The sequence below is a fragment of the Theropithecus gelada genome, chromosome 3, assembly GCF_003255815.1.
Source record: "Theropithecus gelada isolate Dixy chromosome 3, Tgel_1.0, whole genome shotgun sequence".
Classification (NCBI taxonomy): Eukaryota; Metazoa; Chordata; class Mammalia; order Primates; family Cercopithecidae; genus Theropithecus; species Theropithecus gelada.
Window position 1 is genome coordinate 140994533 of NC_037670.1, and position 22458 is coordinate 141016990.

The 22458-nt window shown below is 38.3% G+C and overlaps 1 protein-coding gene across 2 annotated transcripts in view; it reads left to right on the top strand.

Moving 5' to 3' along the window:
• Positions 1 to 22458, top strand: part of MET (MET proto-oncogene, receptor tyrosine kinase) — a 117226-nt gene that overhangs the window by 13662 nt on the left and 81106 nt on the right. The window contains exons 2-3 of one of the 2 annotated variants that reach the window (XM_025379286.1): positions 10254 to 10303; positions 13598 to 14811. In XM_025379286.1, the coding sequence (XP_025235071.1) occupies positions 10261 to 10303; positions 13598 to 14811 (1257 nt within the window). In that variant the 5' untranslated portion in view covers positions 10254 to 10260. The remainder of the gene's footprint in view (positions 1 to 10253; positions 10304 to 13597; positions 14812 to 22458) is intronic. The other variant, XM_025379287.1, reaches the window with a different exon arrangement.

The following is a 22458-nucleotide window of genomic DNA, read 5'->3' on the forward strand; positions in this document are numbered from 1 at the left end:
AATAAAAAAACCTCCATCATGGGCAAAACTACATTCCTGGTCTCCTCATATCCTACAAACATGCTTCACCAACCAGAGTCTGCATGTCACTAACTGGCAAAGTCATTCTCTCTGTTAAAAAAGTCAAAATCCTTGGCATATTCTTGACTCCTTTTTTTCTCACATGCCTCAGATCTGACTCCATCAGTAAATCTGGATGGAGTTTGATCTGAGGCATGTGACAAAATAGTTAGCTCTGTCTTCAAAATAGAACCGGAATTCGGCCACATCTCCCCACTCTCCCCTTCCTTCCTGGCCCAGGCCACCAAGTCCCCCTCCTGGAACACCACGGGAGCCTCCCAGCTGGCCTCACCACTCCACTGTTGCCCTGAACTGCCCCCCAGCCACTAGCAGTCTTCTCTCCCACACGATCGAGGTGATTACATTCCAACATAATCCCCTCCTTGTTCAACACCCTGCAATGACTCCCCATTTCACTCCAATAAAAACCTGAATCTCCCAGGGGCCTGCGCAGCCTTAGATGCTCTGCTTCTTCATCCTCTCAGATCTCAGCTCCCGGTCACCAAAGTCTAGGCTTACCAGCCCCCTCGCTGTGCTTCAGACACACCAGACACACTTAGTTCTTCCTTCTTGCCTCTGCCCAGAAATCTCTTTTCCCATCTCAGCTGGGTCCACAAAAGCCATCTTCCCAATTTCCAAACTACAAAGCTATCCCTGTACCTCTCCTCCAGGCAGTTCTGATGCCCCAACCTTACTTTTTGGTTTTCCCTGTAACACACATCAACTTCTAAAACACTACATCATCAACTTGTTATGGGTATTAATTGCTGCCCCCAGCTAAAATGTAAGTTCCACAATAGCAGGGGTTTTGGGTTTTGTTTACTGATGTATCCCAAGCATCTGACGCATAGTAGGACCCCAGTAAATATTGGTCAAATTTGCTCTTAAATAGCTGTTGCATAGACAAAAGTGATATTGGAGAGATGGATTTCGGGATTCTCTGGAGACTCTTCAACAAAACATATCAGACTTTCTGTAATGTGGCCGCAGCCAAACCTTATACCTTCCTCCACTGTCAACCCGGCCCACCTGGCCTCTATACAAATTGCAACTTCCTGGACAACCCTGCACCTTCTCCCCAGGTGCCTGTGTGCAAGTCCACTCCATTCAGACTGTCTGTCCCCTACCTCAGCTGCGCCTGAGCAGCTCCAACTTATCCTGCAAGACACAGCTCAAGTAGTATCCCTCTGAAGTACTCCTTGGCCCCGCTTTCTGTCTGTGTGGTTAGCTCTTCTTCCCCGTGCTGCTCCACTGACATGCTCACACCTTTACACACAGCCTGGGAGTGTTGCGGGTGGAAGGGGGGGATTCCCAGTCAAGGGACAACACCTGTATAGTTGGAAAAGTTATTTGTTTTAATTTCTTGCCCTCTGTTCTCTCTTCTGTTTCTCTCCTCTCCCGTAAACACACATACCGCCTATATACACACAACCTGTCCTGAATTGCTTTTCCTTGAATTGATGAGTTACGTAAATGCAATCCTAAGCACAGTTGTTTTCAGGTTGCCCTAACCTTTTGCTTTATTGATTTTTCAAGGATCCAGAGTGTTTACTGAGTTTCAGAAATTGGATTCTGTACTTATTTTTCTGTACTATCCTAGTTTTACGAGAATCCATTTGCTCAGCATTCTCTATTCGTTTAAAAGTGTTTAAGATTTTTGTAAACTGTTTTGTTTTGTTCTTTATTTTCTGGTGACATATTGACCTCAACATAATGCTATTTATATGCTTTAATTCTTCTTCCAACACTGTTAGAATTGCATTATGTTCACCCAAGGAATCCACATCTGTACAAAATATGACCAGGTTTGGCTATTCCTTCACATTCACAGTATTCTCATGATTTCTAACAATTCTTGTCTACTTTGCCTAAATAAGAAAAGGTCATATACTGACAATTTTGATCGTGAAAAAGAGACCTTAGTTCATTCCAGTGTCAGAGTCTACTTGCAAACATTGATTTCCAGAAAAATTTCTCAGGTGTGAGCAAAATAAGCAAAATAATTTCAGACCTAAGAGAAAAATAGCATTACAAGGAACGCCCACCTCATTCAAAGGCTCTACGTTTTCAGGCAAGAGGGGCCCTGGCCTTTGGCACCCTCACACCTCTCCCCTTTGTCTCTCTGTCTCTGGGTGCTGATTTTTCTTTCTTTATGTGACAGCCACTATGAAAAGAATGGGGTTCACTCACCACCTGCATTCCTCCACAGCCATTTGATATCTGCTTTCGATAACAGCAAAGGAAACTGATCAGTCATATAAATTCAATCCTGAGCACAGTTCCTCGTTTGGAATTGTACCATGCTTTATGCGGAGGACATTTTCAAACAAGGAAGGAGGGAATGTCTGATTCATTCGTGAGTAATGTACCAGCTTCCTCTCCAACTTGTCTCCCTTCAGTGGTTCACATTCTGACTGTTCAGTCGGTTTATCCTTTCCAAACCCTGTAGTTGAATGCAACCGGCAAAGGTTGCTTAGCTTATTTTTTTTTTTTAGTATATAGACTTGGAAAGATGTTTCTCAAATGTGATTTGTGGATTTATGTTATTCAGTGTTCCTGGATTAATTGAACAAAAATTGGTAACACTGCTACACAGTCTGAATCACAAAATTATGTCCATCCATTTGGCTGAAAAATATGAAAAAAAAGTACTTGTATAGGTTTTCATGCATTTTAGCACTTTCTTTACATTGGGGAAGTTCAACCTTCACACTTTCAAGGGCAATGAAACATTTTTGTTTGACCTACAATTTATTAATGGGACAAAAGCCCATCTGTCAATCAGGGCTCTGAGAGTTCAATGTAATTTCTGAACAATATTTTTTACATTATGCACAATGGTGAAAACAAATGTCCATTTATTCTTCTTTCCCAGAAGTTGAGTACTTGCAACCATTCTTAAAAGGACAAAGATGTTTGCTGACAGAATATGAATTTATAAAGGATAATCTTGAGGATATAATGGCATTCTATTCTTTTTATCTTTACTCTTGCCGTATCAGAGTTGGATAATGGTCTCAATCATATGTTACAACTAGAAAATGCACAATTGGCTTTTTCTTTTTTTTTTCTTTTTTTCCCTTGAGACGGAGTCTCGCTCTTTCGTCCAGGCTGGAGTACAGTGGCGCAACTTCGGCTCACTGCAAGCTCCACCTCCCAGGTTCACACCATTCTCCTGGCTCAGCCTCCCGAGTTGCTGGGACTACAGGCATCCACCACCACGTCCGCTAATTATTTTTTTTGTATTGTTAGTAGAGACGGGGTTTCACGATGTTAGCCAGGATGGTCTCGATCTCCTGACCTCGTGATCCGCCCATCTCAGCCTCCCAAAGTGCTGGGATTACAGGCCTGAGCCACCGCACCCGGCCTACAATTGGCTTTTTCTTATGCTAAGAGGCAGCAATTTTCAACTTTTTAAATGGTTATAGGACTAAGAGGGGATGCAAAAGCTGATAAGAATCTGAATAAAAGCACTATCTGTCAAAGAAACAACATTTGTGTAATAACCAAGAAACTGTTTAGAGCACCCCCTGGAAACATTAATTATAACACATGCAAATCATTCCTGTATGAAGCTTAACTTGTTTATCTCCTATAGCCACCTGTATTCGAATTTTTTAATAAGCACATTTATTATAAATAAAGCATGTAAATCAACCTGGGAATACCTTTTCTGTTTCAGAAATTTCATGTAAATGACAGGCTGCCACATACAGAACAACTGTAGGGGGAAAAAAGTTTCTTTACTCCCTTTCACATAGTTATACCTTCATGTGACACTTAAAACCACCTGTCAGGAACTTTTAAAGCATGTTTTAGCTGTACAGAAGCAAAGCCAAAAATGCTATGCAGTTTTGCAATACATATATGCCACAGAAACCTTAAAAAACATTCTAACCCAAAAGATAAATAGGTTTGGCCCAAATCGTTTTAATCTGAGTTTTGTGGGTAAAAAAGATTATTGTTCCCTTATTTTTCCCCATTTGCTGATAACTAGGATTGTCATATAAAATACATTTATGGGACATACTTACACTAAACAAATTATCTGAAATTCAAATTTAACTCAGCATCCTATATCTTTACTTGCTAAATCTCAGTTGGGATATGGGCTTACTCTTTTTTTTTTTTTTTTTTTTTTTTTCCTGAGGCAGAGTCTGGCTCTGTCATCCAGGCTGGAGTACAGTGGTGTGATCACGGTTCACTGCAGCCTCAACCTCCTTGGCTCAAGTGATCCTCCCACCTCAGCCTCTGCAGTAGCTGGGACTATAGGCACATGCCACCATGCCTGGCTAATTTTTTTATTTTTTGTAGAGTTGGGGTTTGCCCAGGCTGGTCTCAAACTCCTGAACTCAAGCAATCGTCCGGCCTCAGCCTCCAGAAGCGTTGGGATTGCAGGCGTGAGTCACAATGCCCAGCCTGGGCTAACTCTTTTTTAAAGAGTTAAAATACTGGTTCCTATTTGTTTTTACTTCTTTAGTATGGGAGGCTGTTACTGTGGCCTCTGTCTTGGGGGGCAATTTTCGAAGGACTTCAAGAACTTGAACCGAGGTTAGAGGAAAACCACAAGATGGCTAAAGGGTGGGAAAAGAAGAAATAACACTATTTAAACTGTGGATGAGAGGACTAAAGTGATGAAGCAGTCACCAGGTATTTGGAGTGGTCTCACCCAAGGGACTATGCCAACTTCCTCATTTTTTGAGGTCAGGCAGAAACTGGCCGAAACACAAGTTAGGATAATAAGCATAGTAGCTACATTTATTAAATGCTAGGGTGTGCTGCATAACTGAATGCAGTTTCTCAGTTTATCTCCAACTCTCATGGCCAACCCATGAGATGTATATGATTATCCCCATGTTTTGAATGTAAGAAACTGACACTCAAATCAGAAGGCATGTCAGCAAAAAAGGCCATATTCACATCCCATTTAAGTCTGTCGGACAGTAAAGCCCACACTCTCTCCACTACACTCCACCTTGTCTCCGGAATATTTTGGGGTGTTTAAATGTGATTATGCCAAAGAGCAGTTGAATGGGCTGAAAAATTCTGAAGATTCCTCCTGTCCCTTCTATTCACTGTTAGAAACCATTGTCAAGGTAGTGTCTGGCTACCATAGAAGGGATTTTTGACACAGCCTATTGTTTTATCTTTTTAAAGTCAATGTAGCGCTTTTGATGATCGTAACACTAACTGTAAGTCTTTAGGCATAAGAATCAAACATTCAGTCAAGCATGTTTACAAATTTGCTTTCAGCCCAGTAGATCTATCCACTTTTCCATTTAGGTTACAAATTTAGATTTCAGAGTTTATCCTGTTATCTTCAAATCCACGGATTGTACACTCTTTGAGGGAAGAAACTCTTAGTATCTAGTCACGTACATTGCACGCATTGGGTGCTCCCAAATACTTGATTAATATCTTATAATACAATGTAATATGATTCTTCATAAACAGTGAGTGTTTATAAACACAGTATTTTAAATGTCATCAGGAATCTTCTATTGGAATCTTAACTTTATTTTAATAGGCCTACTTTTAAAGTTAATAAACATAATATAAATGTGGACAGGGTCAAGATTTTTCCTTAGGATTTCACTCTGGCAAGTCTTCCTGGAAATTTAGCCGTGGCTGTTTTTATGACTGTAATTTCCTTAATATGGGGCTTCAGCCATATTCCATCATCATAAATCCCTTTCTTGCACTTAAAAGCAACGTTAAAATATTTTCCAGTTTCTGTATCTTAACTCTTTACTTAGATCCATTATTTCCATTTTGAGATTATCTTATGTAAATATTGTAGAAGATTTTGGAATTATATAATAAGAAAAAACTAGTATACCACCTCAGAAATCTTAACTAATAGATATGTTCCCAAATGCAAAGTGAAATATTTAAAATAATTATTCAAGTCCCAATTACTTGAATATTTTACATAAAGTTGGTTTTATGCACTTGACTTTGTGTTTAAACTCAAGTTTGTAGTATTTTCTACTGGACATTGTTAGTTTAGGACTTTTTCAGGTGCAAGGAATAAAAATCATTACTAAACTTATTTTTAAAAAAAGAAATAAGCAAGAAAAGAAGAAATTTGACTGGCTTCCCTTAGCTTAAGACATGGCTGGATATAGATGCTCAAACAATCACATCAGGAGCCTGCCTCCCTCCGTGTCTGGGCTCTCTGGCCTCTTGGGTCAGTTTCATGCTCAGGCTGGCTTTTTCCACATAGTGGCAAAGATGGGCATCAGACATCCCAAGATAAAATCATCTTTAGTGCTCATGCTCTCAGAAGGAAAGAGGCCCTCTCCCAGCATCCATATTAAATCCCCGAAGAGAGTCTGTTTGGCCTTGCTTTGGCCACATACTCAGCCCTGACCAAGCTCCATGTCAAGAGAATAGAGTTCATTGAAAGGCCAGCCTGGTTTGCACACTCATTCTGTGTTGAAAGATGTAGATAGACCATGTGATTGACAGTCCCAGCAGATAGGAGAGGGAGAGTTTTCAAAAGAGTTGCCAGTATAAGAGACAGTGGATTCTGGGAAGGTGAAAAGAGGTATTTATTAAAATACTGTGCCTTTGGAATAAAAATCTTTTCCAAGAAATGCAAATAATTTAAAACAATTCAAATAAGCATCATACATTTTAAAACAATTAGAAGTACACTCAGAAGAACTGAATTGCTTGTTTAGATTTCAGCTAATATTTTCTCTTCTTTGAACCTTAGTTTTGTCATCTGGAAACACAGGATAATGCTTACCTTATAAGATAATCATGATTAGAAGAGATGATGGAACTGACCATATCTGTGTACTATAAGGTGCTATCTGCATAGTTATAAATTATGACTGCTAAGAAAATTAATCCCTAAAGAAAGCAAAATTACCTGTGTCAAGGTTTAGAAAGTCTCTCTCTCAAGAAAAAAGTTATTCTATTGCCTCTGTTGGTTTTTTCCTGAGGAATCAGTGTTTGAATACACTATACATTTTTGTAGGCTCTGCAATGTTTTTATGATGAGGACAGTGATAGTGTTGACAGTTGCTCAATGAATACTTAGAGATTTAAATGTATTGCTAGATTTCTGGGAAATGAAAAAACCAATGTAAGCTACTTGGGCAGATGGTGGACAGATCAAGTCGCTGGTTTTAAAGGCAGGCTGAACTGATATTTGTAGCTGTTAATAACAGAGCCATCTTCTTTAAAGGAAGTACTCCTAAATATCAACAGTTTAGTGGCCAAGGTGCCATTGAGATGATCTCTGCCAGGAAATGTTTTGCCAGTGATATTACCTTAACTTTCATCTGAAAAGAAATAAAGAAATGTTTTATAGATGATTCACTTTCACCTGATATGTGCACATTTTAAGAGAATGAATTAGTCAGTCCGTTTGAATCATCTTTACATGTTCCTTTTAGCAAGGAACTCAAAGTTGGTTAAATGGCTAGCACTATTTCAGAAAGAAAAAATAACAGAAACAATGAAAAGACAGTCTGTATTGAAAGCCTGATCCAGACACATCATGGGGGGATAAATGTATCAGGGCAAAAATATACGAAAAGTGAAAGTATTTCTGGAGTATTTCACTACCAATATAAATATTAAAATGCTCACACAGCCAGATCTGACAAGTTATATAGATGAGGAAGTGAAAGCAATATATGCCAAGTCAATGGCATTGGTGTAAAATGTAGTCATAGGGGAATAATCTCAGAGTTGAAAATTATTAGAAATGGAAAATACTTTGAAGTTCTTTAATTCCACCCAGGAGTATGCCATTAAATATTTAATAACCATCCCCCTACAGGCTTTAATAAGCCCTGATTTGTAGTGTTTGCCAATTTCTATGGTGTCAATATACCCCCCATGGCTGATTTCAGGCTACCAAGATGAAGTCACTGAAACACAAATTGGGAAGAGATGCACATAGTAGGCTGTCATGAGCCAGCACACAGCTGGTTCAGCACTATAATTTTCAAATAAGTTGGGTAACTTGCTTGGGTCATACAAATAATTAGCTGCACTGCCACAACTAAAACTAGGTCCTCTCCAGTGTTTGACCTCAGAATTGTGAATGCATTATGAGGAAAGCACCATGATTGATTGATTGGTAAGCCCACGTGACTTTCTGTCCTGGTTAAGTTGTCCTTTAAGGGCCTCTGTAGACATTTCCACATTGAGTTTAAACTATAATCTGTCTATCTCCACTACTGGCCTGTGAGCTCATTGACATTTCAAAAGTGTTTTATCTTTGTATCTTCAGCACTCTGTACAGTATCTGACACTTAGATGCTTGTAAGTGTTTGTTAGGGACCGTGTACAAACAATAGAGAACATGCATTGACCTACTACGTGCCGTGCAGTGTTCTACATGCATTAACTCATTGAATCCTTAGAATAAGTCTCAAAAGTGAGGTAGGTGCTATAATCCTGCCCATATTTTAATAGAGGCTTAGACCTATTTGCCTAAGGTAACGTAGACAGTAATTGGATTCAAACCCTAAAATCTGGCCCAGTGCCTGTGCACTTGGCCTCTCAGCTGTCACTCATTTAACTAGCAGTTATCATCTTAGTGCCCAGCTCAGCACCAAATACGTCTAAAAGGTCTCCCTCCTTTCCTTAGGAAGGACACAAAACATTTCCCAGAAAAGATCTGATCTGACCAACATATACCTTTGTTAATGGGGACGGGCCTTTATTAATGGGAATGATCAAGGAAATGGGGCATTTTCGGTGATTACATTTTTTCATTATCTGAGGTTTGAACAGAAACTTCTATTGTAATTAAAATTTCTATCGTCGACAATGGGCCCTAGTCCCATTGTTTTCTTTAATTAAAAAAGTTAACCTTTTTTTGATGTATTCACTTGAAAAATGGCATCACCATATGGTAACAGATAATGTAAAGAAGGTGTAGGAGACTAAGGTACTAACTCCAACTGTGTTCTGCAATGGTTTTTCTTTAAATAGAAAATATATTCTCCTTCCCCACTGATTTTCCATCTCATCAAATGAAATAACACAAAGCCGATTTCTACATGTGTACATTTTCTTGGATTCTTGTCCACAATACAGTGTGTGACTTATGTGCCAACCTTAAGATAGGAATCATATTTTAAAAACGTAATTTAATACAATATCTCTTTTTTTTTTTTTTTTTTTTTTTTTTTTTGACGGAGTCTTGCTCTGTCACCAGGCTGGAGTGCAGTGGCACAATCTCAACTCACTGCAACCTCAAACTCCCTGGACTGCCTCAGCCTCCCAAGTAGCTGGGATTACAGGCACACGCACCATGCCCAGTTAGTTTTTGTACTTTTAGTAGAGACAGGGTTTCACCATATTGACCAGGATGGTCGTGATCTTCTGACCACATGATCTGCCCACCTGTGCCTCCCAAAGTGCTAGGATTACAGATTATTTTGCAGCCTTCTTCAAAAAACCTAGAAGAAAAAACGACATTCACACTTCACACTGCGTTAATGGGCATCAACTAACATGCAAATTGGTTATAATACTTTTCTCCCTTTTGGCAATAATAATTCATTTGTTTCCTTTCTTTCATTATCATTTCTACAGAAAATACAGCAATAAATTATTTATTAGGCTCAATTTTGTTAGATACACTGATACCATATTGATAAGTGCAGTTAACTTTTCACATAATATTTTTTTTCCCCATTATGCTCTAGATGGTTTAGATACGTATTTGCCGTTTGGTTTACAGTTTGTATTTGCCCTCTAGTAGAACAATTTGTCCCTAATCCTTTTCTTCTATTCCTTGTTATTCCCTCTACCAGCACCAAAAATTTGCTAGTACATTGCAAAACAATGAGAATTACAGATAAAATAGCAAGCATTTATATGTACTCTTTATTGATCAAAGTGCTTTCAGAGATGAGATCTCTTTTTGATCCTTAAAATGGTCATGTGAGAATATCCAACCCTGGGACTCAGAGGTGGATGATTGCCTGGAGTCACACAGCTAGAGAGGGAAAGGGCTGGAATCAGAGGTCTGATTGTCTGACTTCTGTTCTAGTGCATGCTCCCGCCTCGCTTGGGAGCACTTCGGTATAGTGAAGCACTTAAGAGCATGAATGGGTTCTCTTTAGGTAGACGTGGAATTGAAGCCTGGCTCTAACTGTGTGATTTTAGCAAGTTTGCTTATCTAGAAGAGAAGGATAATAATACTTCCTTCTTCACAGGGTGTTGATGAAGAGTAAATCAAAGGGTTTAGCAGAATGCCTCGCACATGGTAACCACTCAGTATATGTTCTTGTTATTTTTATTATTACATGGCTTTGCCTTACTGAGGCTTCATCTTTTCCTCTGGTCCAACTACAGTTCTCTAGCTCTGCTTATCCCTTCATAGCCTGTACCCCCAATGACATGATCTTGGCTCACTACAATCTCCGCTTCCCGAGTTCAAGCAATTCTCCTGCCTCAGCCTCCCAAGTAGCTAGGATTACAGGCACCTATCACCACACCCAGCTAATTTTTTTGTAGTAAAGATGGGGTCTCACCGTGTTGGTCAGGCTGGGTTCAAACTCCTGACCTCAAGTGATCTGCCCATCTCAGCCTCCCAAAGTGCTAGGATTACAGGCGTGAGCCACTGTGCCCAGCCAGGATTCTTCATTCTTTATCCTCCTTTGAGACTCGATTCTAGCATCATTTCCAGTGGAGTTGGTCTCCCTTCCTCTGCATTCTGATAACCGTTAACCCACTGCCTCCATCAAGTGACTTGAGCTTCCCAGGGAAAGGCATCATGCCTTTGTAGACATCCAATAAATGTTGGTAGAAGAAAGGGGGGGTCCTGCCAATAATCATATGTCTTTCCCACGATTTAAGAATAAACTCCTTTTCACCCTGTTACTGCTTTCTGCTTGTCTTCCCTTTGACAAACATTCTACTTTTTCGTCACCCATTCCCTCAGTCTAACATCTGACACTGCTATAGAAACTACTGCCTTGAAGATCAACAAAGAGGTTCCATGTGGACCAACGTCCTCCTTCTTGAGACCCTCGCCTGGCTTTTGTGACACAGTGCAGTATTTGCTCTGTTGATGCCTCACTGACCTTAACCTTCCTTGACTCCTCCACAGATTTCTCTACTGTGCCTATCCCCGAAGATTTAGGTCATTTGCCTTCTCTTCTTTCATCTAGTCTGTTCATGAACAGACCCATTCTTGGTTTTAACCATCACCTCTATGCAGATAATGTGCAAAGTTTATTTCTAGTCCGAGTGGAGTCTCTGTTACTCAGACAATCAAGTTCTAAATTGTTATTCCTTCTAGTGCAGCAGTGGCAAATACCTGACACTCATGTGTCTCACTTAAGACAGATATTGTTTCATCCAAGACTGATCATGCCGCTTTCCCAGTCAAGGCAGGCTTTTCAGAATCCTTCTCATTTCCGCCTCTGTTCTTTGGCACTAATGCTCTGTCTGCTCAGAGTTTTCATTCTTCACTTGTTCCAGGCACCTGTTTCCTGGTGAATAATGTAAAACCTAGTAGTCATCCTTATAGGAGAACATGCACTCATTTCCCAGCAGCACATCCGACTCAATGTTGTTAAAACCAATCTACCATTCCCATATATTCAGCCTAACTTCCCAGTGCAGTCTATCCTAGTTTTTTAACTTGTTCTACTTTTCCAAGATAACTGCTAATCATCTTTGTTTGTCTTTGCTTTCTGTTTTGCACTGTGTTTGATACATTAGGGTATCAAATCCTACTTACTCAAACATGTCCCTTATTCATTTCTTCTATCCTTGGGGCTACCATATTTGTTCTGGCCCCTGTTACCTCATTGTGGGATATAAAAATAGCCGTCAACTGGTCTTTCCATTGCCAGGTTCTTTCTGTTCTAGGCCACCCTGACTCCAGATCAATCTTCCTAGAGTAAAACCTTCATTATATCACTCTCTAGCTCAAAATTCCCTAATGATTATCGATCACCTCTTAAAGTCCCCAATTCTTAGACTATTAGTAGGGTAAAATTATTTTTGATTTGGAGTCAAAAAGTTTTGGATGCAAATTTTGTCTACTACCCTTAACCGTTACGTAACTTCGAATTTGTGGCTTAATTTTTATTCATCATCTATTCAGTATCTATTCGTTTAACACCTTCTGCATCTCAGGCTCTGTACCAGGTACTTGGGATACAATGATGAGCCAAACAAACTTTGTCCTTGCTCTCCTGGACCTCACAACATAGTGAATTTGTCTCTGTTTCTCACGATTATAATAATCCTAAGTACAGGCTGTGATTTTTTTCCCTTGATGCTTGTAGCTTTTGGTTTGTGCTATGCAGGGTACTGTAATGCCATGGACAGTGCCTCAATAATCAGCATATATGGGTTATCAGTCAGCCACATTGCAGCTTCACTGAAGGGCAGCGGCTATGTCCCATTTCCCATAGTGCAAGCACAGAGCCCTGCACATACCAGCTGCTCAGCGATTTCTGATGTGGTTTTTGTAGATCTAGGGTTAGTCTTTGGCACAATCATAATGCCTAGTATGTTTTTTAGAGGCTCCCCCTCTACTATCAGAATTATGCTATTTTTAAAAAGTCATACCTATTTAGTTTATACTCATTCTAAGGCCTCTCCTTTCCAACCTACTACCTTGCCTGTAATTATTATAAGGAGAACTCACAATGTTCATAATTTGTGCATCTTAAGTTTTAAAAACTGAATAACAAGCCCATTCATGTTTCCTCATAGAAATACTGTCTATATGCATACAATGAAATGTTAAAATAATGTACTTTTTACTAAATAGCTTTTTGACTTGGTAATGAACAATATGTTGTTTTTCCCTGAGAAGTAGTTCTAGGACTTTAGTTCTGAAGATTATGTTTTATTTTATACACTTTCAGCCTGCTGTTTTTCAGTTCCCAGTGATCCTACATTAAACATTTGTCTGTCTAAAACAATAGGTTAACTGTAGCCAAATTATAATCAAACCATTCCTCTCCACACAAAATCCTATAAACAGCATGTGATCATATTGCTTCTAGAATTTACGATTGTTTTCTTCCAAAAGGAAGCTAAATTTAGCCTAGTAATTCTACATGCTCCCAAGAAAACAATGCCTGCTGTGATTTCTAGAATAAATGAATCCGAACCGCAGTTCCTTTACTTGACTAACAGAGAAACTTTAAATATCAACCTAGTCATTAGCCACAGTTATTAAACCACATTAAACAACCAGCAAGGGGTTAAGAAAGAAAGTTGCTATGTTTTTTCTTTCATTGCTGAATGAGTCTAACTTAGTTACTGTATCAGCCTTAATACAGAACATTGTTTGCATCTCAATGGTTCTCTAAAATTATTCGTTCATGGCTTGAGTTCTAAAATTAAGCTATGTGGAGTCATGTCCAACCGCACAATGCATCTTTATGTGAAACTGGCTAGAGTTTTTGTTTTCCTTCTATGTAAAAGTCCAGTTGGGAAGCTTTATTTCTGGTCATTTAAATGGTATAGGTCTTTCAGTTTTCTCTTTGTTTCTGACAACTGAACTGCTCTCGCCTTGAACCTGTTTTGGCAGATAAACCTCTCACAATGAAGGCCCCCGCTGTGCTTGTACCTGGCATCCTCGTGCTCCTGTTTACCTTGGTGCAGAGGAGCAATGGGGAGTGTAAAGAGGCACTAGCAAAGTCCGAGATGAATGTGAATATGAAGTATCAGCTTCCCAACTTCACTGTGGAAACAGCCATCCAGAATGTCATTCTACATGAGCATCACATTTTCCTCGGTGCCACCAACTACATTTATGTTTTAAATGAGGAAGACCTTCAGAAGGTTGCTGAGTACAAGACCGGGCCTGTGCTGGAACACCCAGATTGTTTCCCGTGTCAGGACTGCAGCAGCAAAGCCAATTTATCAGGAGGCGTTTGGAAAGATAACATCAACATGGCTCTGGTTGTCGACACCTACTATGATGATCAACTCATTAGCTGTGGCAGCGTCAACAGAGGGACCTGCCAGCGACATGTCTTTCCCCATAATCATACTGCTGACATACAGTCGGAGGTTCACTGCATATTCTCCCCACAGATAGAAGAGCCCAGCCAGTGCCCTGACTGTGTGGTGAGCGCCCTGGGAGCCAAAGTCCTTTCATCTGTAAAGGACCGGTTCATCAACTTCTTTGTAGGCAATACCATAAATTCTTCTTATTTCCCACATCATCCGTTGCATTCGATATCAGTGAGAAGGCTAAAGGAAACGAAAGATGGTTTTATGTTTTTGACGGACCAGTCCTACATTGATGTTTTACCTGAGTTCAGAGATTCTTACCCCATTAAGTACATCCATGCTTTTGAAAGCAACAATTTTATTTACTTCTTGACGGTCCAAAGGGAAACTCTAAATGCTCAGACTTTTCACACAAGAATAATCAGGTTCTGTTCCTTAAACTCTGGATTGCACTCCTACATGGAAATGCCTCTAGAGTGTATTCTCACAGAAAAGAGAAAAAAGAGATCCACAAAGAAGGAAGTGTTTAATATCCTTCAGGCTGCATATGTCAGCAAGCCCGGGGCCCAGCTTGCTAGACAAATAGGAGCCAGCCTGAATGATGACATTCTCTTTGGGGTGTTCGCACAAAGCAAGCCAGATTCTGCCGAACCAATGGATCGATCTGCAATGTGTGCATTCCCTATCAAATATGTCAACGACTTCTTCAACAAGATCGTCAACAAAAACAATGTGAGATGTCTCCAGCATTTTTATGGACCCAATCATGAGCACTGTTTTAATAGGGTAAGTCACATCAGTCCCCACTTACACACTGTGAGGTGTAAATTAGAAATAAGTATCAGTCTCAAAATTAATATCCAGGACTTCTTTTGTGCTTGGTAAATGGTATTTATCCAAAATAGTTGCAGATTTTTTTCCAAGAAAATTTAGAAATTGAATCTTCATTTACACCTAAAATGGTATCTTTAAAATGTAATATGGTAACTAAAAGAAAAAATATTTTTACAATTCAGATTTGTGTGCTCGTGATACTTCAGATTATATTAAAGTTATTTCCCGTATAAGATTTTGTAGTTCTGATCAGATTTACGCAGATTTTATCACAACAGCAATTCCCATAAAACATAATTATTGACATTTCTATATAATCTCTGCAACATTTACAAGATGCTCAAGCTAATTTGTACACCTTAAATAATTGTTCCTTATGAGATTATATTCTCTCACTGATACACAAATGATTAATCTGTATTCTTGACATTATTTAAAGGAACTTAACTTTAAAAAATCTCTTCTGGGCCGGGCGCGGTGGCTCACGCCTGTAATCCCAGCACTTTGGGAGGCTGAGATGGGTGGATCACGAGGTCAGGAGATCGAGACCATCCTGGCTAACACGGTGAAACCCCGTCTCTACTAAAAAAATACAAAAAACTAGCCAGGCGAGGTGGCGGGCGCCTGTAGTCCCAGCTACTCAGGAGGCTGAGGCAGGAGAATGGCGTGAACCCAGGAGGCGGAGCTTGCAGTGAGCTGAGATCCAGCCACTGCACTCCAGCCTGGGCAACAGAGCAAGACTCCATCTCAAAAAAAAAAAAAAAATTCTCTTCTGAAATACTGGTAAATAAAACATTTTTAAATGAGCTAGTATACTTCTCTAAACAACCTGTAAGAGTAGAGAAGAGATGTTTGCTCCCAAGTCCTTCCTTTAGAGCTTGACTTTAATCATGGACTTCCTTCTGGAAAAGACTTGTGTCTACCAAGTTCTAGCTTGGCACTTTACCTGGTTGGTATTTGATATTTATAAGCATAAATATTTTGGTTGATGATTATTTATACGTATATGAAATGGTATTTTCATAGAAGCTGTTAGAGATATTCATGGTGCTGTGATTTAAATATAGTAACAGCTACCAGCTATACCTGGAGAATTTATCTTGCTAGTCAGTTGATCACCTGGTCTGAGTGTTTGTTGTGGCTTTGAGTTTCTTCTATGACCATAATTGAATGAACAAATACTATAGCTTTTCTAAAGACAGTTTGACTTTGGCATGGTATGTTTCACTTACTTTAGCAGTTTTCAATATAAGATATAAAGGTTATAATTGCAATCAGGAAGAACATTAAACATGTCCTCAATAGCATAAAGTATTTAACTTGCTGAGGGGTAAGGGCATATTAATTCAGAAACAATTGGTTGACTTTTGCTGAAATGTCTGGGACACTTCTCTAGATGGAAACTGTAGTTAACTTTTTATGATGCTAGGAAAATACTTCCAAGAAAGTCAGTTCATCTTTTGGTGAACTAAAAACAAAACTTCCTTCCTCTCTCTTCCAAAGTCTATGAATATACATAAAATACATGCACATACATTCCAACTAAGACTTATTTCCCCCTGCATACATTTAATATATGTTGCAAAGAAGCAATAGAATTCCTCATGAAGCCCCCCTTTTCTTTACTAGAAACTACAAAAGAATGAAAGGAAACAAAATGATTTTCAGAAACCTGGGATTAGGAAATAAAAATATAATGTTAATAACATTACAGAGAAGATATTTTTCTGCACCCAGTAAGTTCATTCTGAGACACAAGTTTTAAAAGATTCTATTAGGAATTCCTCCAGGGCTCCTAGAGCGCATGAATTTGCTATTTAAATCTTTCTTTGTTAAAAATTAAAAAGAGGGGTAGGGCAAGAAGAAAATTAAAAAGAGAATTCATAAAGGTATATTGATATCTCATTTTTTAAATTTTGTACATTTCAATCCTTAGATGTAAAAATACTTATCAATTCTAGAAATTCTCAAAACATATCTGCATTTTATCCTACCCCTTTGACTTTTTTAGTGTTTCAAGGGACACAAAGAGATGGGATTATCCAATGAAATTCAGGTCAATTTTATTGCCCAGGAAAAATTCCCAAAATGCACTAGCCACACCTGAAACCATTATCACTCCCATCACAAAAATTCTTGCGGGAAACAAGATGGAACTTGCCAACATAGTCTTCTTACAAAGGAAGCCAACTTTTACACTGGCCAAATTCCATAGACAAATACCTTCAAACCTCCTCTATTTATTTGCCTGTTTATCCTCTCTGGTTACAAAGATCAAACTTCTTCTGAGACTGAGACTACACATATTCTCTCTCTTCGTATAACCCATCCAGACCTCAGATTGTTCCAATAATGAGCATATAATCATTTCCTAGCTTAATGCCAAAATGAAGGCACCTAGAGCCATTCATCACACACACAAAAAACAAAATGATTACAAGATCAAAGCTGTTTAGCAGGATTCTCAAGCAATAAGATGACTCCATTTTGTCTTGGCAGATTTACTTGGCCAGAAATCAGGTGACCCTTTTAATAATTTCTTGGAACTGAGTTTTTACTTTGGCATCAAGTTTGGTGAAAAGACACACATATTGTAGTTTTGTTATTAACATCTCTAATACATTTATAAAGGGACTCTTGCGGACAAGGTTAAGAAAGCTGCAGCTGTAACTTTCCGCTTATGCTTCTGCCCAGTCCTCAGTGTTGACACATTGCTGAAAGAGGGATTTCCTGGCACTCCTTGAGCTCTCCTCCATGTGCAAATAGTGTTTCTATCACAAGATCAGATAATGGGAGTTCCAGGGAAGGGCCTTTTACATTTTAGGGGTCCGGCAGGTGTACCAGGCCTGACTTGCTTATTTAAGATCACATATTATGTTGCTTTTCCCTGTCTCACATTTCATGAAATATGTCTATGCAGACTCTTCACATGCATCTTCTCATATTGATGACATCACAAAAGCCCTCTGAGTCATCTGATAATTCCCAGTGCTCATCATCTTCACCCATAAGCTATTTGTGCTTCAGAACTCTTTGTCTCCACATATGATGCTGTTTCTGGAAACTTATCCCAAGCCACAAGTGCCCACTTATAGAATACCAATGTTGTTGACTGTATCAGTTGTTCTATAAGAATATATTCTTGATCCTCACAATGTGTCTGTTTCTTATGTTGCTTTTGAAAGTGTTTCTAAAGAATTTGTTTACAGTGACTTCCAACATTGAGTACTGTGAGATTATACACCCACAAATAATTACTAAATCTGTTTAAGTATCTTTACCTTCTCCTTTACCCATTCATCAATCAACCTCTGTAAGCATCCTAAATTAGTATTGATTGAAGTTGTTTTAGGCTAATGCATATTCCCTAAATAGCACATTATTATTCAAAATAAAATAATTGAGAAAATTGTCCCATAATATGAATGGAACCTTTGTAAAGACCCATATGTAGGGAGAAAAAAACCTTCATCTCTATTTGAGGATAAGCAGTAGCAAAAATTTCATTAACTTGCTTAAAATTAAGTGGAATTTAATTTTAAGACTGTGGAATCTCTAACAGTCTCTTACCTATAAGGGATTGATTAATGTGACAATTTCAGGAAAAAAACGAGAATCAGTACACATTGGCCCAATCTCCTACAAATGAGAATCGATACAGAATAAGAGAATTTTTTAAATCCCCAAATCAGCAAAGGTCCTGTTCCCTAAGTTATCGAATATTTATTAAAACAAGTGAAATAGTATATTCTGGAAAAAAATTTAATCAAAGTTGAAATTAGAAAAGGGTTCTTGAAATAGCTCTCACCTTTCAGAAAATACAGTTAATACACAATACTGCTTTTCTTGCAGTTCTATTATCAAAGTTTTGCTCTATAGGTAAGCATTTGAAAGACTTGTAGCAAATATTTTCACCAACGTCTTGACAACCTTAAAGATCAAAGTTGGATCAAGTGAAGGGGAAAAGCATTTGGTGCCAGACACACCTGGGTGGAAGTCCTGGTTTACTGCATACCAGCCATGTGACTTCTGCCTCATTACCTAACTTCTTGGAGGCTGAGTCTCATTGGTAACATGCAGATAACAATATGTACCTCACAGGGTTTTGTGAAAATTTGGGATAATGTATATGACGTACATGGCACAATAAGATGACTATAAATTTAGCCCTTTGGGAGACAGCATGGACTAATGGAAAGAGACTGAAGTCAGAGATGTGGGTTCAAATCTGAACTCCACCATTTTCTACCTGGATGGCCATGAGAGCATTATTTAAACTCTGAACCCATCGTCTTGCATGCAGGACTATTGTGTGGACAGGTATATTAATAATATCTGTAAAAGGTCCCAACTTGGTCCTTGGCACAAAATAAATAGCAGCTATTATTGTACGGAATACTTGCATAAAGAAAGGCAAATTCAAATGATTGGATTATTTTCTGGAAGAGGCACTTTCTGGTTCTATTGTTTACAAGGGTCTTTCACTTCCCTCTCTGTTATGAGTTACCTGCCTCCATAATGCTTAATTTGTGTTATGTTGTTCTTAAGATTTAATAGTTCCAAAAAAAAGATGGGTAAGGAGCAGTGGTAGTTTGAGGGGGCAGAGGATGGGGAGAAAGACAATTGAATCAAAACTGTACTATAGTCAAGTTCGAAGGTATAATTTGTTCTCCTTCCTCTCACTTTCAATCCTAAGTATGCATGACATAAGATATTACTCTTATGTACTTTGTCGTATCTTGCATTCAAGAATTTGCAGATAATGCAGTTTTAGAAAAAGTGAACCTCATAGGTTGTTTGTATTGGGCTTCCTTATTTTTAAACATCATTTATACTCAAATTCAAAGAGTAGCCAACTGCTTCCCAAAATAAAGGAAACTTAAGGTAGTAATTTTCCATCTCCGTTTCACAGAATGCCAAGTTAAAGAGTCACTACTCAGAGCCATCAAAGGAAGAAAGTGAAGTGATTAGAACAGCTTTAAAGGAGGACAAAAATTAAAACAAGATGCAAACAAGGAATAATAGGAATAGGCAGAAAAATAAACATACAGTGATGTTTCTTTAGTATGATTATAAAGATGATAGATGAGTAAAATCGAGTTACATTTAAGTTGTAATGGAAGAAAATAATTGCAGCCTTCCATCAGGAAACCACAAGGGCCGTTATTGATCTGTCATCCTCAGGGCATGTCTCATAATATTTAATAAAATAAACAAAGATTTATAACTTTTATAGGCCATATATCTATAATCTCCCACACCACTTGAACTGTGAATGTGGAGTCAATGTTACAAATAACATCCCTGTAATTATACTGGCTTGGCATGCCTTATTTAAACAATCTAGCACTCTCAAGAGAATGTATGTTGTATTAGGGATGAAAAATGTGAAGTCAGATTGTAGAGTTTTTTACTTATTGTGCTCAAAAATGAGAAAATGTTATCCAATATGAAAAATGTTGTTAAGGATTCTTCATTCTTAATATTAGATAGTCTTCCAAACCTAAATATTAAATATCTTGGCCATATGTCAAATGTAATAGCTACGAAAGCAAAATCTTGCAAGAAAGAAAATCCTTGAGGTATAAAGATTCCATGTACTTTTTAAAAAACGTAAGTAAAAGGTCATTAATTTTACACTTCATTTATTTTTCTTCTCTAGACACTACTTCATCCTCTCCTAGGCTCAGGCAGTCACTGCTTCCTAACTTCTTTATTTTAATTATCCATGCTACTCATTCCACGAAAAGTGGCATATTGCATTATTTTATTAAAAGAAATTTAAAATTAGTTTCTTTCCAGAATTTTGTAATGCCCCCTAAGATCACTGGTCACACCCTGGGGGTGTTAGAAAACATGTTACAAAATGAACCACTAATTCCTTTTGCTTTTTCCCTTCCTCTTGCTACCGCTCTTTAAACCATTACGTGGCTCATTCACAGGCCTTTCTACCCCAGAAAAGATGAAAAAGCAAGGGCATGATGTTTTTATAACCTAATAGCAAGAGAACACAATGCTGAAACTGTCACCAAAACTGTGGGTAGGTTTTACCATGGGTTATATTAATTCATGATATGATTGATAATATCTCTCACTTGTGTGGGGAATGAAGCGTTAACTATGCCACATGCATTTTAAATTAATTTGACATTCTTCTTAATGTCCTTTCAAACAGGTGGCATTATAACCTGTGTCTTATTTAGGTAGTTGATTTCTACACGGAGATTCACCTGATAAAACTGGTGTCGAGAACAGGAAGGGGTTTGTACAAAATGAAATAAATCTTGAAGTTGATTTTTGTAAAGTCCAAATGTTAATTAAAAACTTTGAATTCACAACTCTGATACATGATATTTTCATTGACATAAACATGATTAGAGATTTCTGGAAGCATGTGGGATGCTGCATTGATAAGGATATGAACCTCCTTGAGTAATAATGGATTTTTTACTCTGAATACTGTTTCACATTTTGGGTATTACATCCTTACTTCAGACTTCTGCCTTATCAGTGGCCATCCCACCCTACGTTCTTATCTCCTCAGTCTAATAAGAAAAATGAGGACCTGTCAGAATTTGGATAGAAGACCCTCCAGGAATTTCTGCCACTGCTTATTCATGGATTGGCACAGATACTGATTCAGTGGGCACACGGAGTTCACAATGATTCAGAGCCCAGATATGTGCCCTAAGTCACATCTCCAGCGTCCAGGGAGGACTGTAAAGTGCTCGTTATCAGGAAAATGAAACCAAGGGCTCAGCTACTCCTGAAGTCATTAAAACTCCTTCCCTTAATTTTTTTTTTTTTTAAATAGTGTATGTGGTAACCGAATCTAGGATCCTGGATACATTCCAGTCTGCTAATTACATCTTTTTTTCCAACTAAAATGTTCCAGGCAGGTTCATTTGCATGTGAATTACTTGCTGAGCCATGTTGACTTCCTATTCTAAAAGCCTCACTCTGTCTTGGGAAGCAGCTTACTGCACCTCACCCTAGACCTAGGCTAATGTTGGAGCAGACAAAGTGTAGCTACCCATATATACTTCAAAAATATTTTCCAGTCTCCCCACAAGAGGAAAGAAAAATGTCTAGCAATTGTATGCTAATTTAGACTAAAGCTTTGTTTTAACCATTCTTGGTGATCACAAATGGGGAAAAATGATTTATGAACAGTATAACTATAACATAAGCAAAAAAACATTGTGAATTCAGAGGAAAGTGTGACTTCATTTGTCTTTTTTGGGTAAATCACCAAAATGTTCATCAGTCAGAGGACATTAAAATGGTAGATGATACTTCAAATCGTGCCCCAGGTAAAAGGAGTGAATTAAGGTTAGTTTTGATTTGCAAACCATTCTCTTCTAGGGCTGATTTTATAAAAATTAAGTTTGCTGAATCATCATCTCAAAACATACAGTTATTCATGATTAGCTAGAATTTGTGTCTGTGTATCCAAAAAGTAAATTTGTATGATATTAAATTTTCTAACAATGCTTTAAATTTAAAATGTCCGATTAACACTTGCATCTAGCAACCAGTCTACTAACTAAACTATAGGTGAAGTCATGCTCAGGAAATGGGGAAAATGCACAGATTAAA